The 14,924-nt window shown below is 42.0% G+C and overlaps 1 protein-coding gene across 1 annotated transcript in view; it reads left to right on the top strand.

The window, feature by feature from the left end:
• Nucleotides 1–5,488: 5,488 nt before the first annotated feature.
• The window catches only part of acbd3 (acyl-Coenzyme A binding domain containing 3), an 87,992-nt gene continuing 78,556 nt past the window's right edge, over nt 5,489–14,924 (top strand). Inside the window, exon 1 of the mRNA XM_072280145.1 lies at nt 5,489–5,809. Within this exon, the coding sequence (XP_072136246.1) occupies nt 5,512–5,809 (298 nt within the window). The 5' untranslated portion in view covers nt 5,489–5,511. The remainder of the gene's footprint in view (nt 5,810–14,924) is intronic.

The raw sequence follows: 14,924 nt of genomic DNA, 5'->3' as shown, positions 1-14,924 counted from the left end.
AAGAAGAAATACAGGGATTGAGGAGAATGCAAAGAGCAGGCTGTAAGTGAGGGAGCACAAATATTGTCCAGGGAGCAGAACACAGCTATGGTCCAACACGCAGTCTGCGGAGGCCATCAGGTGATGTGAAATCAGTTTTGCCTAAGTGAGAAGATTCAGGTTAACCTCCTGCAGGATTAATGACTGAAACAAAAGACCACTTTATTCCAAGACCCATGGCTGTTGAAGGAATGGACACCAGACACTACACAGGAAGGTAACTGGGAACTCTTTGTATACTTTGTGTTTATATACAGGTGGGGAGAATGGAGCAGCAGCTACAACTGAGCAAATCCTTTATAAAAATCCATTTGGGAGATATTGAGGAGCAAATGAAAAAATTCCTCTGCCACTAAATGCAATCGTTGTGTCTTGTATCTTCCTGCACCCAAACTGTGATTGGGCTTAACAATATATTGTATTTTGGATAAAGCTACACTTAGTCTGGATGTTAGCCTTTCTTCATCTCCTGTGTTTTTCACAATGTACGTCAATGATAACAAACCTGATTCTGATCATACAGGGCCCAAGCGAGACCACACATGGAATTCTGGCTTCCCATCTTAAGAAAGGATATGGTTTGTAATAGTTCAACAGTTCCATTTAATATCAGAGAATGTATACAATATACAACCTGAAATTCTTATTCTCCACAGACATCCTCAAAACAGAAAACTCCCAAAGAACGAATGACAGAAAAAAACATAAGAACCCCAAAGTCCTCTGCCTCCTCCCATGCACAAGCAGCATCATAGCCTCCCTCCACTTATTCCAGCATAAAACATCAGCATTCCCACCACCTACCATGCAAGCAGCAGCAAAGAGAGACCATAGTCTACAGTCCACCAAAAACTAAATGTTCACTCCAACATTTCAACATCCCACATGTTCTGTCACTAACAAGGGAGGGACAGATATCGCTCCTTCATAGAGAGAGGGGGGACAAACAGTCACTATTTTGATATTACAGTCACCTTGAAGTGTTGCTTTTTATTTCAAGTTCCCCATCTTGAGAAGGGGGGTGGGTAGGGAGGAAGAGAGGGAGAGCCCTCCGACAGCCACTCTTGCTGTCTTCAATTTTCCGGCTCCTGCGATGCTTCATTATATGACACTGGCAAGAATTTGTGTTCACAGGGACTGCACAAGGTCCTGAAGGTGCTCGACTTAAGGTCACACCTGGACATACCAAAACATACCAATCTGCGAGCTCCAAGAACGGGAACACGCTGCCATGAGCTTTTGTGTGCCCTTGGAGATCAGGGGTGGCCAACCTTTTACATTCCATGCGTCAATTTTTTCACGCATGAGTTCAGATGCGATTTTTTCACGCACGGGTTCAGATGCGATTTTTTCATGCACGAGTTCTATATTAACATTCTTACAAGAATTGAATGGGGGTACAAGAGTTGTATGGCGCATCTGAACTTGTGAGTGAAAAAATTGATGCAGGGAATGTAAAAGGTTGGCCAACCCTGTTGTAGATCAAAGATCCCAATAGGACCCCAGCCGCCCTGAAAAGAAAAATAGAGACATTACAGTGAGAAGAATTTAATTGTTTTGCTGATGAGCGGGGGGAAGATGCCATCTAATGCCATCCTTTATCATTAATAGAGGGAGGGCAACAGATTCCCCAATATTAATTGAGTGCTATAATAGTTGATGTGAAGAGTTTACACCAGTAACCATCGGCCCATCGTCATTGAACAAGTTATTTGGCCTTTGTGTGATCTTGCTGAATCCAATTTGGTTGTTATGTTTTTCACATTTTACAATGACTGGGCTTGATCTAGAGATCTGTTGATCTAGAGATCTAAATAAAACTTTATTGTACCCTGAAAGGTTCATGTAAAGCACTATAAATATTAAGGTCAAACAAGGGGAAGTACACACACACGCACACACACACACACACACACACACACACACACACCCTCTCTCTCTCTCTCACACTCTCTTTCTTTCTTTCTTTCTGTCTTTCTGTCCTTCTGTCTTTCTTTCTGTCTTTTCATGGCATTTTTGGCCCACCACTGCCATGCTGACATTTTTGCACATCTGCACTAATCTAATTTCCTGCATTGGAACTGTCCTTCTATTCTTTACCTATTTAAGTGCCTGTATAAATGCCTCTTAAACATAGTAATTGTATCTGACTCCTCTGCAGCAAGTTCCAGATATCAACCACTCAATGTGAAAAAACACTTGCCCCTCAGATCCCCTTTAAAACTCCTTCCTATCCATGATAAGATTATGCCTTCTTGTATTTGATACCATTGCCTTGGGAAAAAGACTGACTCTCTACCCTCTTAATGCCTCTCATAATCTTGTATACTTCTATCAGATCACCTCCAGGGAAAACGAGCAGTGTCTTACCAATCTCTCCCAATGATTGAAGTCCTCCAATCTAGACTATATCTTGGTGAATTTGCTCTGATATTCTAAGGCCAAACTTATGAAGAGACTTTCAGGGAAGTATGAATTGGATCCCTACTTCACATTCCAAAATCCATTGCTTTTGTACTCATTGGGATTCAATTCTATCTTACACTGCTGTGCCAACTTTCCACCTGATCTCCATCATCCCGTAGCCTTAAGCAACCTTCCTCACTATCTCCAACACTGATTTTTATGAAATCCACAAACTTACTATTCATACATTAACATCTTAAGTCAGAAACGGAATCAAATTTATTATCAGTGACATATATATCATGAAATGTGTTTGTAGCAGCATGGTACAGGCATGACAAATTACTTTTAGTTACAATAAAAAATACATTCTGTAACTAGTACAAAGAGAACAGTGAGGTGGTGTTTATGAACCATTCAGATGGTGAATGTGGCTCCTGGTCTGGACGTCCTCACTGATGGTAATAAAGAGAAAGAGGGCGTGTTTCAGATGGTGAGGATGCGGGATTCTTGAGGCACTGCCTCTTGAAGATGCCCTCGATGGTGGGGAGGTTTGTGCCCATGATGAATCTGGCTGAGTCTAACCTTTTACAGCCCCTCGCAGTCCTGACTGTGATGCATTCAGTCAGCTATCTCTCCACAGTACATTTTACCCATGTTATACTCCAAAAAAGGATAACGGATAACATTTGTCCAGTTCTCCTGGCTGAACCTCAGTAAAGAAAAAAGTGTGACGCTGTCATTAAATCTAGCAATGGCTCCTGGTGCACATGAAGGATCCCTCTCTACTATCGTTCAGATAACTACACCTATTCTCCTAGTTTCCTTATTTCAATATCTTCATCTCAGTGTACGCTCAATAAGAACAAATTGGAGATACAAGCAACTGCAGGTGCTCAAATCTGAAGCAACAAACAATCTGCTGGAGGAAATCAACCGGTCAAGCAGCAGGTGTGAGGGGAAATATATTGCCAACATTTTGGGTTGAAGTCCTATATGAGAGGGAGATGGTAGTTTAAAGAGATGAAAGGAGGCGTGAGACAGGGACCAGAAGCAAATACAACCATTTCCCCTCCGACACTCTCAACTGCCTTACTCCTCTGGCCACCAGTCACCTTTGGCCCCTATATCACCTCTCTGACCCCAATTGTCTTTATATTGGCCACTCAATCCTGCTGCAGGGTTTTAACCCAAAACATTCTCAATTTCTTTCCTCCCGCAAATAATGCTTGACCTGCTGAGTTTCTCCAGCAGATTGTTGCAAGAGAAATTAACTGTCACATTCTCATTGATGAAGAGTCTTGGCCTGAAACATTGATTGTTTTCCCTTTTCCATAGCTGCTGCCTGGCTTGCTGAGTTCTTCCTGCATTTTCTGTGTGTCACATTCTCATTGTTGGATTTTGCTGAGTGAAAATTGGTTGCCATTTCCTCTAACAATGCACTTCATTGGCTTCAGTGGTAAAGCTGTTAGATGCCTCTAAGTTATTAAAGTGGTAAAGGCAATGTACTCTTTCCTGGTCTCTGTAACTCCCTTTGCAATTAATCCCTCAACCACCAGTGGCCATGCCTCCTGCTGCCAAGATCCCAAGCTCTGAAATTCCCTCACTAAACCCCTCATCTCATTCTTCTCCTGACTTTTTAAAGCCTACTTTGGCCTTCACTCCTTTATCTGTTTATGTTCCGTAATTTTGTTTCCCTTGGAGGACATCTTGGGACATTAAACACGCTGACTGGAAGTCTACAGCTTGTCCTTATCCTTGTTCTCTCCAACTGTGGTGTAATCAGAGTTTTATCTGCAACATTGCAGCTCTTGAACATCACCTGGCTGCTGGCTGTGTGCCCAGAGACCCGAGTTCTTTGGGCACAGAGCTCAGAAAAAGCAACACAACATTAACACCATAAATCGGTGAGTTGCTTTGTTATGTCTCCCCTCTCACTGTCAAACAGAGACAGCTCTTTTTCCCTTATTAGGGGGAGAGAGAGCCTGTGGTATGTCGAATACCGGGTGAACAAGTAGTCTTTGGGCTACTGCAAGTTGTGTCTTTATTGATGCTTTGCTGCACACGTGAGTGCTTGGTGGAGGGTGCTGATGCTTTTTTGCTGGTGGGGGAAGGGGGTGCATTGCTTTGCTGCTGCTAATGCATGGGGGGAGCTGCAGGTGCTTTGGAGTTCTAATGTTTAACTGTCATTCATTCTTTGGGGCAATCCTCTGTTTTCATGGATGTTTGCGAAGAAAAAGAATTTCAAAATGTATATTTTATACATTTCTCTAACATTAAATGTACCTATTGAAACCTATTAATTCATTAACTCCATTATAAAATCATGAGATACATGGATAAGAAATGTTTAAAGGTATGTGGACCAGACACAGGCCAATGGGATTAGTTCAGGTAGGCAACTTGCTCGACAATGGACAAGTTGGGCAGAACGGCCTGTTTCTGTGCGTTTCCCTGACTCTAACATGATCACCAGATACAGGTAAATTAATGAAATGAGATTTGTTCAATTTTTTTTGTCACGTGTACCAAAGTGCAGTGAAAAAGTTTTGCTTTGCACGCCATCTCGACAGATACAACACAACTACATCTTTCCTGTGTACCCAGGCATTAAGTCCGTGTCAGCCATTAACCACCCGTTTACATTAGCCCTCGCTGTCCCATTTCATTTCCCTCACATCTCCCCCCGTACTGAGGGCGATTTACAGTGTTTCATAACCCTTCAAGCCATACGCCTTTGGGAGGAAATTGGAGCCCCCATGTAGTAATAGAGATAGAACGCCACACAGATAGCGCCGGTGGTCAAGATGGGTGTTTGGAGCAGGTTTGGCTCGGGGGTATAGTGGGGAGTTTGGGCCTTGTAACCAGCGAGAGGGGAGGTGGACTCCGCCTGGCTGCAGAAGGGATCGATAGAAGACACCCGAACGAGTCAATCCAGCCAGGCCGCATCTCCCCGTCTCCTAGCAACGGCTGAGGCGGGGCCCGTCTGATTTTGCTTCCGATTGCCGTACCGGACGTGATGTAAGCGCTTTGGTTACGTGGCTGCAGGGAGGAGGAGGGGCAGCGATGCTGAAGATGATGGCGGCGGCCGAGGGCGGCAATGGCTCTGGAGGCGGGCGGCTGGAAGTCTCCATCGACGGCTTGACACTGAGCCCGGACCCAGAGGAAGATGAAGGGCTGAAGAGCAGACAGCAGCAGGTCTCGGCTGGCAAAGCTGGCCCGGGAACCGAGTCAGGATCGGGCCCAGGCTCCGGGGATGGACAGGCCGCTGACCGGGAGACCCAGGCTCGGGTGGAGGAGATGGAGGAGCGATGGGGCTTCGCTCTGAACGAGCTCTACAGTCTGGCTCTGAGGTTCTTTAAAGGTACCGCTTCAAACAACACACCCACCCCAAAGCGAACACTTTCCTACAAAGTCTTGTTTCTGTTGTGGCTGTCACCTCACGAATCCAGTGAAACTATGTTAGTCTGTCACTAACTAAGGGTGGCAGCAAAGGTAGCCAATTTTTGCACAGCCAACATCTGCAAATAAAAGTCTAGTTATAACCAGGTTTCAAGTAAGTGCATTGACATTAGTGCTCATTCTATGGAGGAAAGGTGAATTGGACTTGGTGTCTGGTCTACAGGGAGACACTTCCGACAACGTATCACAGGAACTCTTCCTGTCCTTCCCTGGTGGAGTACCATTCTTTATGTCGGTATGGTCACGTGACCCTGGTCTCAACGTGCTTGAGTTGTACACATTGGCTGTCATTCTGTTTGTGAAAATATTTAATATGATGGCACTAATTGCAGTGCCAATAATGTCATTTCAGTTCCTCTTGAATTTTGCTTGCATGCTGTTTCAGGAAAACCTTTCCTAAATTTGTGGCACTTTGCCTTTCCTAGTTATCTTTAATCTGTGTTCTTGAGTTACTTATTCTCCCCCAGTAGAAGTAGTCTCTTGTTTGTAAAGCTGCAAATGGTTTAAACATTTCCCCTGAACATCTCTTCAGTGATGGGGAGAATCCCAAATCGAAGGTGGAAATACCAGAGTAATGAGTGAGAATATGTCAAGGACTGAAGAAGATTGACTGAGGAAAGGTTGCATAGAGTTTAATTGTTCACCTTGGAACGGAAGGGCTGTCAGGTAAACTTAAAGATGTTCAAAATGAATGAGTGTACAGATAAAGAATACAAGTACATCATTTAGATTGTTGCATCTCCAGTCTACTCATTCATGCCAATTAAGATGTCAGCCTGAGCTGAGAGCCAGCAGATGCTGTAAATCCGCAGCAGCAAACAATCTGCTGGAAGAACTCAGTGCGTTAAGCAGCAACTGTGGGAAGAAAGGAGTTCTTTGCCTCGTGCAGATGCTGCTTGACCTGAGCTCTTCCAGCAGATTCTTTGTTTCACCTGAGCTCGCCCCATTTGCCTGTGTTTGGCTCAGAACTCTTTAAGGCTTTCCTATCCACGTACCTGTATAAATGTCTTTTCAGTTTTGTAATTGTACCCAGCTCTACCACTTAGTCTGGCAGTACATTCCACATACCCACTACCTTGGACTTGCCCTCTTCGTGTTGCTAAAATTACGGAGGAGGTACCGGAGCCCAAAGACTCTCACTGTTTTAAGTGCAGTTTCTATGCCTCCACCACCAAATTTCTGTACAGTCCGGGAGCACTGCCCTGTCATTCACCTTTTATACTATTTAATTTCAAACATATAAGTTTGTGTGTCTTGTACTGCACTGCTGCTATAAAGCAACATATTTGCTGACATATGCCAGTGATGGTAAACTGGATTCTGATTCACTTTAAATATCTGCCCCTTCGCACTCCTACTCTGGAAAAAGACTGATCCTTATCAGTATACCCCTCACAATAATCTTAGAAACCTTTTTGCCATGCAATAAGTTGTTAGTTGAGTCAAGCTCGATGCATAGGAAGAACCTACTTCTCTTACCAGTAATTGATGCAAGATTTAAAAAATGTTCTGCTATAAAGGTAGTAGAGGCACAAACAATGCACTTAGTACTCCCATTGTTTGCGAGGGAATCTGAGGGGTAAGTTTTCTACACAGTAGTTATGCACAATCAATGGCAGTGGTGGGATTAGATACAATCATTGCATTTGAGGCATTTAGACTTATAATAGGCAAGGCATTGAAGTATATGGCAGGCAGATAGAATCAGTGTAAATGGGTAGAAAGATCAGCTTGGATGTGATGGGCTTAAGGACCTTTTTCTATGCAGTGTGACTCAATCAGTCTTATTTCAATTGACCTAGATGATGTGAAATGTGTTTTGTGGCAGTGGCACAGTGCAAAGATAACATTACTGTAAATTACAAAACAAAACAATGGTGTTTGTGCACAATTGAAAATCTGCTGGCAGAAGGGAAAAAGTTGTTTCTATATCATTGAATGTGGGTCTTCTGTCTCCTTTGCCGCCGCCTCAGTGGCAGGAACAATAATAGAGCATATTTTGAATGATGAGGGTTCTTCGTGATGAATGCCACTTTGAGGCACTGCCGTCTGAACATGCCCTCAGTGGGGAGGGTTGTGCCTGTGATGGGGCTGGTTGAGTCTATGACCCGCTCGAGATCCTGTGCACTTGACCCTTCATTCCAGGCTGTGATACAATGGGTCAGAATTCTTCCCACCATCACTACAGAAATTTGAAGGTCTTTGATCACATACTCGACCTCTTCCATCTCCTAACAAGGTAGAGGCACTATGGCAGTGGACCAAGAACTAGGAAATGCAATGGGATGTTTTTGTTTCAGCCAATGTGATGCAATAATTAAATACTGTTTGGAGTGTGATTAATTTCTATGATTCTGCAATATTAAAACTGTAATACTACCATGGGACAGTTCATAGCTACTTTGAAGATTTGGCTTCACTATTGTTCCATGATACTTGATGTAGAGTTTGCACATTCTCCAAGTGACTGAATTTCCCCAGTGTATTCTGCTTTCTTTGCGCATCCCACATCTGAAAGGTGTGTGCGTTGGTCGGTAAACTGACCAGTGTCAATTGCTTCTAATGCCATAGTGAATGATAATGTCAGGAATGGGAAGGGGAATGTGGGAAGACAAGGTTACCGAGAAAACTAATGGGGAAATGTTCTGTGAGTTAACATAGACTCAGTGAACTGAAATAATCTTATCTTCTTTGTATGCAAACATGAAAAATTTTCTGGAGTACTCTATAAACTTGGTTCCTTTTGGTGTAATGTTGAAATAATCCACAGCAAATGGAGATATAAATTTACCCAATCATTCTACCATTGCAAAATATTTTCATTCCTACCACCCCCAAACACTCTCCCCTTCCTTAATTCTCACCATGATACCAATCTCTCAGCAAGTTTACCTGCTGTGATGTAGTTTGATAATTTCATTGGTCCACAATTAAACATTTGTCTGCAGAGATCCTGGGGAAACTGGAGCAGAATTGGACCAGAGCTGCAAATGTATCCGGAGACTTTAAATATTTTCCCCATTTTAAAATTGTGACCTCACTTTATAAAGAAAACTGGTCACCTGAAATTATCTCTAATATCCCTTTTGAGGAGAGGTATAATTACAGGGTTGAAAAGTTACATTATAATTTCAGTTATTAATGTGGGCATGCTGGGAGGAAATTGGCAGGAATATTTAAATATTTATATACAGAAGTTATTGTGTATAACTTTGATTTAAATTTATATTGAATATTTATTTTCAGTAAAGTGCAATTGTTCGTTTTTTTATCCCTAGTCTAAATTCCTATGACTACGTCTTTTTCCCGAACTGCAAGCATAAAGTTACCATTGTAACTTCATCTTCCTGGTACGAAAACCACTGTCTCACACACACGTCAAGCATTCTTTTGAGAATGTTCCTCTTAAGAGCTATTGTTGAAGCTTCAAGAATTGAAATGGAATTACTGACCTGGTTAGGAAATGGGTTGAGTGTCAAGAGACAGAATAGGGGTGATGGACAGGATGTGACAGCTGGCGTCCTGCAGGAATTTGTGCTTGGTCTATATCTACTCACCAGATTTGCTAATCACAGTTGATGTTATACAGAGCCATATATCCAAGTTGTCTGATCATGCTTGGATGGGCAACATTATGTAAAGTCTGCATGGAGAGTTAAATTTTGCAAAGATATTAAATAAATTCATAATATTGGCAAATTGATTTCAATAGGCAAACAGCTCTCTGATTCTGATTCTAAAAAGGATGGAACAGATTGCTTGCAAATAGTTGAGATTTTGCAGTGATGGTATTTAAGACTAGACTTGGGTTCTGCACTGTGGTCAAGTAGTTCTCGTAGAATTCCAACACTGACATCTGGTAATATGAAAAATTGCATATCGTTCATAGAAAACTAAATGGAATCCAATCCAGTTAATTACCATCCATCAGCCTACTGTATTATCAGCAAAGTTCCAGAAGGTGTCATTACAAGTGGCATTTCTGAACTGTTACCCAGCTTGAGTTTCACTAGGACTGTTCAGATGCAGACATCATCCTAGCCTTGCTACGTACTTGGGCCAGAAAGATGGATTTCAGAGCTGAGTGACGACTTTGACAGCATGCCTGCATTTACCAGAGTGGCATCCAGAGGTCCCACTAAAACTGAAGTTGGCTAAGAGGGAAAATCACCTCACACAAGCACATGAATTGGGAGCAGGAGCAGGAGCAGGCCACTCAGGTGCTGAAGTCTGCTCAAAGGTACAATTTAATGTCAGTGAAATGTATACAATATACATCCTGAAATGCTTTTTCTTCACAAACATCCACAAAAACAGGAGTACCCTAAAGAATGAACGACAGTTAAATGTTAGAACCCCAAAGTCCCCCCTCCCAGCGCGTAAGCGGCAGTGAGTGACAATCTCCTCTTCCCCCCACCGGCAAAAAAAAAGGCATCAGCACCACCTCCGAGCACTCAAGCATGAGCAAAGCAATAGCAAAGACACAGACTTGCAGTTACCCCACAGATTTAGCATTTCATTTGGTATTTGACATACCAGAGGTTCTCCCTCTGTCTCCCTAACAAGGGCAAAAGAGGTGTCTCCATTTTCCCAGCGAGTGGGGAGGCTTAACAAACAACTCGCTGGTTTACGATGTTAAAGGTCTGCCGCGTCGCTTTTTTTCAAGCTCTATACCCAAAACACTGGGCACACAACTGCAGATATTCCGACTCCCCTGATAACACATGGGTCTCCTGTCGTGACACTGACCCTCGATCCGCCCGTCTCCAGAGCCTTGAGATCCCAGGCTTCCGAATTCGAGTTGGACTCTTAGGCCGAGTTTTGGTGCGCTGAACAACAACGATTAGTTGTGAAACCTGGAGAACGGGTCCCATTCCTGCAAAGAACTGTAGTCAGTGTGTAACTCCAGGTCAGGATCTTCAAAAGAACCCTGAAAGGGAAAAATAATATGAAAGATGGAAATAGCGCTGTTTCCGAAGATGCAAACAAAGGAGTCCCTGTTAGGTGCCATCATCCCTCCTGAGCTCCGCCTTATCCACCAGCTAATTAAAAAATGTCTGGTTCTAATCTTGATTCCACATTCTTGTCCATCAGTGGTAACCTTGCACCTTCTTGTCAGGTAGCTGTGTAGTGTTGTCTTAAAAAAGACTGTTTTCACTGTCTCTCTCCCCCCCCCCAGGAAGAGAGTGCTGAATACTCAATGGTCGTCAGGGAAAATTTTGCCTCAGATGTCTTTAATAGGCAATTCTTGTCTTTTCATGGTAATTCCTAGTTCTAGGTTCATCAACGAGGAAACATCCCATCACATTAACCATGTCATGACTCCCTTCAGAATCCAAAGTTGAGGTTATATCATTGTTGAAGCTCTTGGACTGCAAGAATTACTTAGGACAGTTTCCTGGGCCCAGCAGCTTCTGCTGTTTCATCAGTGACCTTCCATTAAAAGGTAAGAGGTGGGCTGTCTGTTGATTACGCAATCTTCAGTTCAATTTGCATTCCTCAGTAAATGAAGCGTCCATGCTTTTGTGCCATAAGGCCTGGACCCTGTTCAGTATTATTACTGTTGCTTACTCTCCTATATCAGTAGCTTGGGGATTATTTAAATGCATACAAACTAGGAAGAGGCCACTGTGCTCCTGAAGCCTGTTCTGCCATAACTTGTCAGATTGTAACCATCTCTCCTTTCAAACTCTCGTTTATCAAATTTCTCTCTACCTGAGGAATATTTACTGTCCATCCATCACTTCAGAGGATAAGACCTGTAAAGACTAGGAATTTGCCTGATCTGTTTGAGATGAGCAGCTCCTTGACTCCTAGTTTTAGATTGTCTCATGAAAGTAACCACGCTGAACATATTCCCGCTTTCAAGGCCTCTCCTGGGCCCAACATATTGATGCAATTACAAAGACAGAGGCTATATTTCATTCGAAGTTTGAGGAGAATTGGTATGTCTTTCAAATTTCTACAGATGTACTGTGGAGAGCATTCTAAATGGTTGCATCTCTGCCTGGTATGCAGGGGCCACTGCACAGGACAGGAAAAATATGCAGAAAGTTGTAAACTCTGCCATCTCCGTAATCGGCACTAGCCTCACAATCATCTAGGACGATCTCAAAAGGCGAAATCCATCATTAAGGACTCCCATCACCCAGGATGTGCTTTCTTCTCATTGCTACCATCAAGGAAGTGTTATAGGAGCCTGAAGAGAGACACTCAGTGTTTCAGGAATAGATTTTTCCTATCCGCTGTCGACTTCTGAATGGAAAATGAACCCATGAACACTCTCGAAATTGTAATTATATCTACATAGCTACTTAGAGTAACATAGTTTTTTTATTATATATTACAAAGTACTACTGCTGGAAAACAAATTTCACAATATTAGACCTGATTCTGATTCTATGCTTTAATCAAGTCTCCTCTCACTCTTCCAAATTCCAGTGGATACCATTCTCTCCTGATAAGTCAAGCCCCATTCCAGGTATTAAATTTGAGAGGGAAAAATCCTGTTAAAGCCTATATAATCACTCCATTTTTCTATTCGGCCTCCTTAGTATTAAATAATAACATTCTTAATTTTCCTCAGTATATGTTGGTGACCAGCCTTTCTCAACCTTCTTGCCCTGAAGGAACCTGTGAAATAATTTTCAGGTCTCAGGGAACCCCTGCATAAAAATTATACCTACAGCTCATTGTACATTAGCGTGATCAATAAGTTATAGATATAATAATCCAAAAATAATTGTCAATGCTCTTTGAGTAGAGAATTAATTTTTAGCCAACTTTCTCGGGGGAAAAAGCAGGTAGTTAGGCTTAGTTTGCCTTTCTTGAAATGAATCTTGTTCTTGCTCTTTCATAAATTTTAAATACTCATAAGGCAATATAATATATTTTGTTAAATAACTGGCTTAAACCAAAATGGGATTTAATTTTTCTAAAGGTAGGCTAGGTAGATTTAATTTAAATCAAGGTTGTAAATTGATTTTAATTAATGCTGTTTACAATATGAAAATTTATAGACAATATTGAATAGTAAAGTTACTAAAAACTATAAACTAAAGCAATGTAAGTAAAAATATGGCTGAAGAAACAGTTTTATACAAGACTTTGAAAAAATATCTTACTAAGTGACTCAAATATGGGCCTAGCACGTGAAACCTGTGTTTGTTTTTTGCTGCGCAAATACTCAATTGTGGGTTGAATACACCCAGATTTCACCTTCAACTGAAATGAGAAAATTTCTATCCTTGCTTTTGATGCTTGTTAAACAAAAAAAAGCTTGCTCATACATGTAGGAAGTTGAAAACTGCAGCAAAGTGTTCATTGGTTTCCTATGAATGACAGGATACTCTTCTTTCACAGACCTCTAATGAGATTGCGAATGGGGCTGCTGGGTCGCTGCCCACCACTGCAAGTGCAAGCATCAAGCACTGTGTGAAGTTCAAAAAATGATGTGTCTTTTTTTAATCATGATCTCTCATGGAAGCCCTAGTGACCTCTTACGAACTCTGGTTGAGAAACTCTTTGCTGGTCAGATAACTTTCATCATTGAGCAAACTTTTAGAGTCATTGATGTGGGACAGGATCAGTATTCTTTGGAAAGAATGTGGATTAATGAAGACAAGCTAGCATGAATTTGTTTAGGGATAGTAATCTTTAACCAATGTGATAGAATGGTGATGAAGTAACAAGTAGTGATTGAGGTAATGAGGTGTGGTGTACAGGTTTACACAAGGCTTTTGATAAGATGCCACATACCAGATTTTCAACATAGCCAAAGCACTTAACGTAAATTGCATCAAAAGCATGGATATGCTTGTTATGTAAGGAGCAAGAATGATGAATGGTTTGGGACAGGAGACGGGAGAATAGTGGAGTTCCCAAGGGATCGGTGTAGGGGTTATTGCTCTTGTTGTAAAGGCCTGAGTGTACAAATAACAATTTAAAAATTTGCATTTGAGACAAATGCTGGAAATCTTGTGTATTGTCAAGAGGATAGTGATTGCAGCCTGGTGAATTGGGCAATTTATAGCAGATGAATGGCAAAACAATAAAGTAATGCTTTTGTGAAAAGGTTCAGGAGCAGAGAGACCTATGGTGCCCAAGTGAGACTAAATTATGCAACTTATTTTGCTAACAGTAGAGTAGGCTGGTCAAGGCTTGTTAATCGCTGTTGATCCATCTGGTTAAATTAGTGGGAAATGAATGAGGCATGGTTGGGAGATGAAATGTTATAATATCTGAAATAAAAGTGGATCTGGGTGTTCTGGAAAGAGAAGGACTGAGTGAATGTTACAAATTGATGATCTTTCTGGCAATGGCCCCTTCTCTTCCTTTCTCATCATTCAGGTAGCCCAGTTTCCTTCCAGATGAAGCAGTGACTCGTTTGCATTTTTCCAATTGAGTATATTGCGCTCAGTGCTTACAATGTGTTCTCTATTGATAAAGCAAATACAGATCAGGTAACCAGTATGCACAATACCTTCAGTCTGCACAGATGACCCTGAGCTTCCAAAGGTCTATCACTGTAATTCTTCATCCCACTTGGGTTTCTATCTTTGCTCTTCTGCACTGGTCTAAACCTAACCCAATGAAAACTCAAGAAACAACAACTTCTCACCAGGCACGTTGTAGCCCATGGATCTCTCAATCTCAGCCAGTTCTTGCAAAAGGTCATTGTCCAGAATGTTGACTTAGTTTTCCTCTCTCCACAGATGCTGGCTGACCCGAGTATTTGTGCGAATCTCTTTTATTTCAGGTTTTCAATAAGGGCAGTACTTCTGCATTTTTTCCTTCTTCCCTACTTTCATTAGTCACATTCTAATTGCACCACTTTCAGACAGATTAGCGGTGATGATCGTTTTCAGAGTCTTCTCTTAGATAGCATCACCGTTATTTGCACAATCTGCTTTGTCTTGGTCCCCATCCCATTGTGGCCATTTTCTTTGTTCTTTTCTACCCCACATCACCCACCCACGATTTATGCTGTTGTACATTGCTTTATTTCAATAGTGGGC

This window comes from Mobula birostris, chromosome 2 (genome assembly GCF_030028105.1).
Source record: "Mobula birostris isolate sMobBir1 chromosome 2, sMobBir1.hap1, whole genome shotgun sequence".
NCBI classification, from domain to species: domain Eukaryota; kingdom Metazoa; phylum Chordata; class Chondrichthyes; order Myliobatiformes; family Myliobatidae; genus Mobula; species Mobula birostris.
This window is presented reverse-complemented; position numbering and strand designations above follow the sequence as displayed.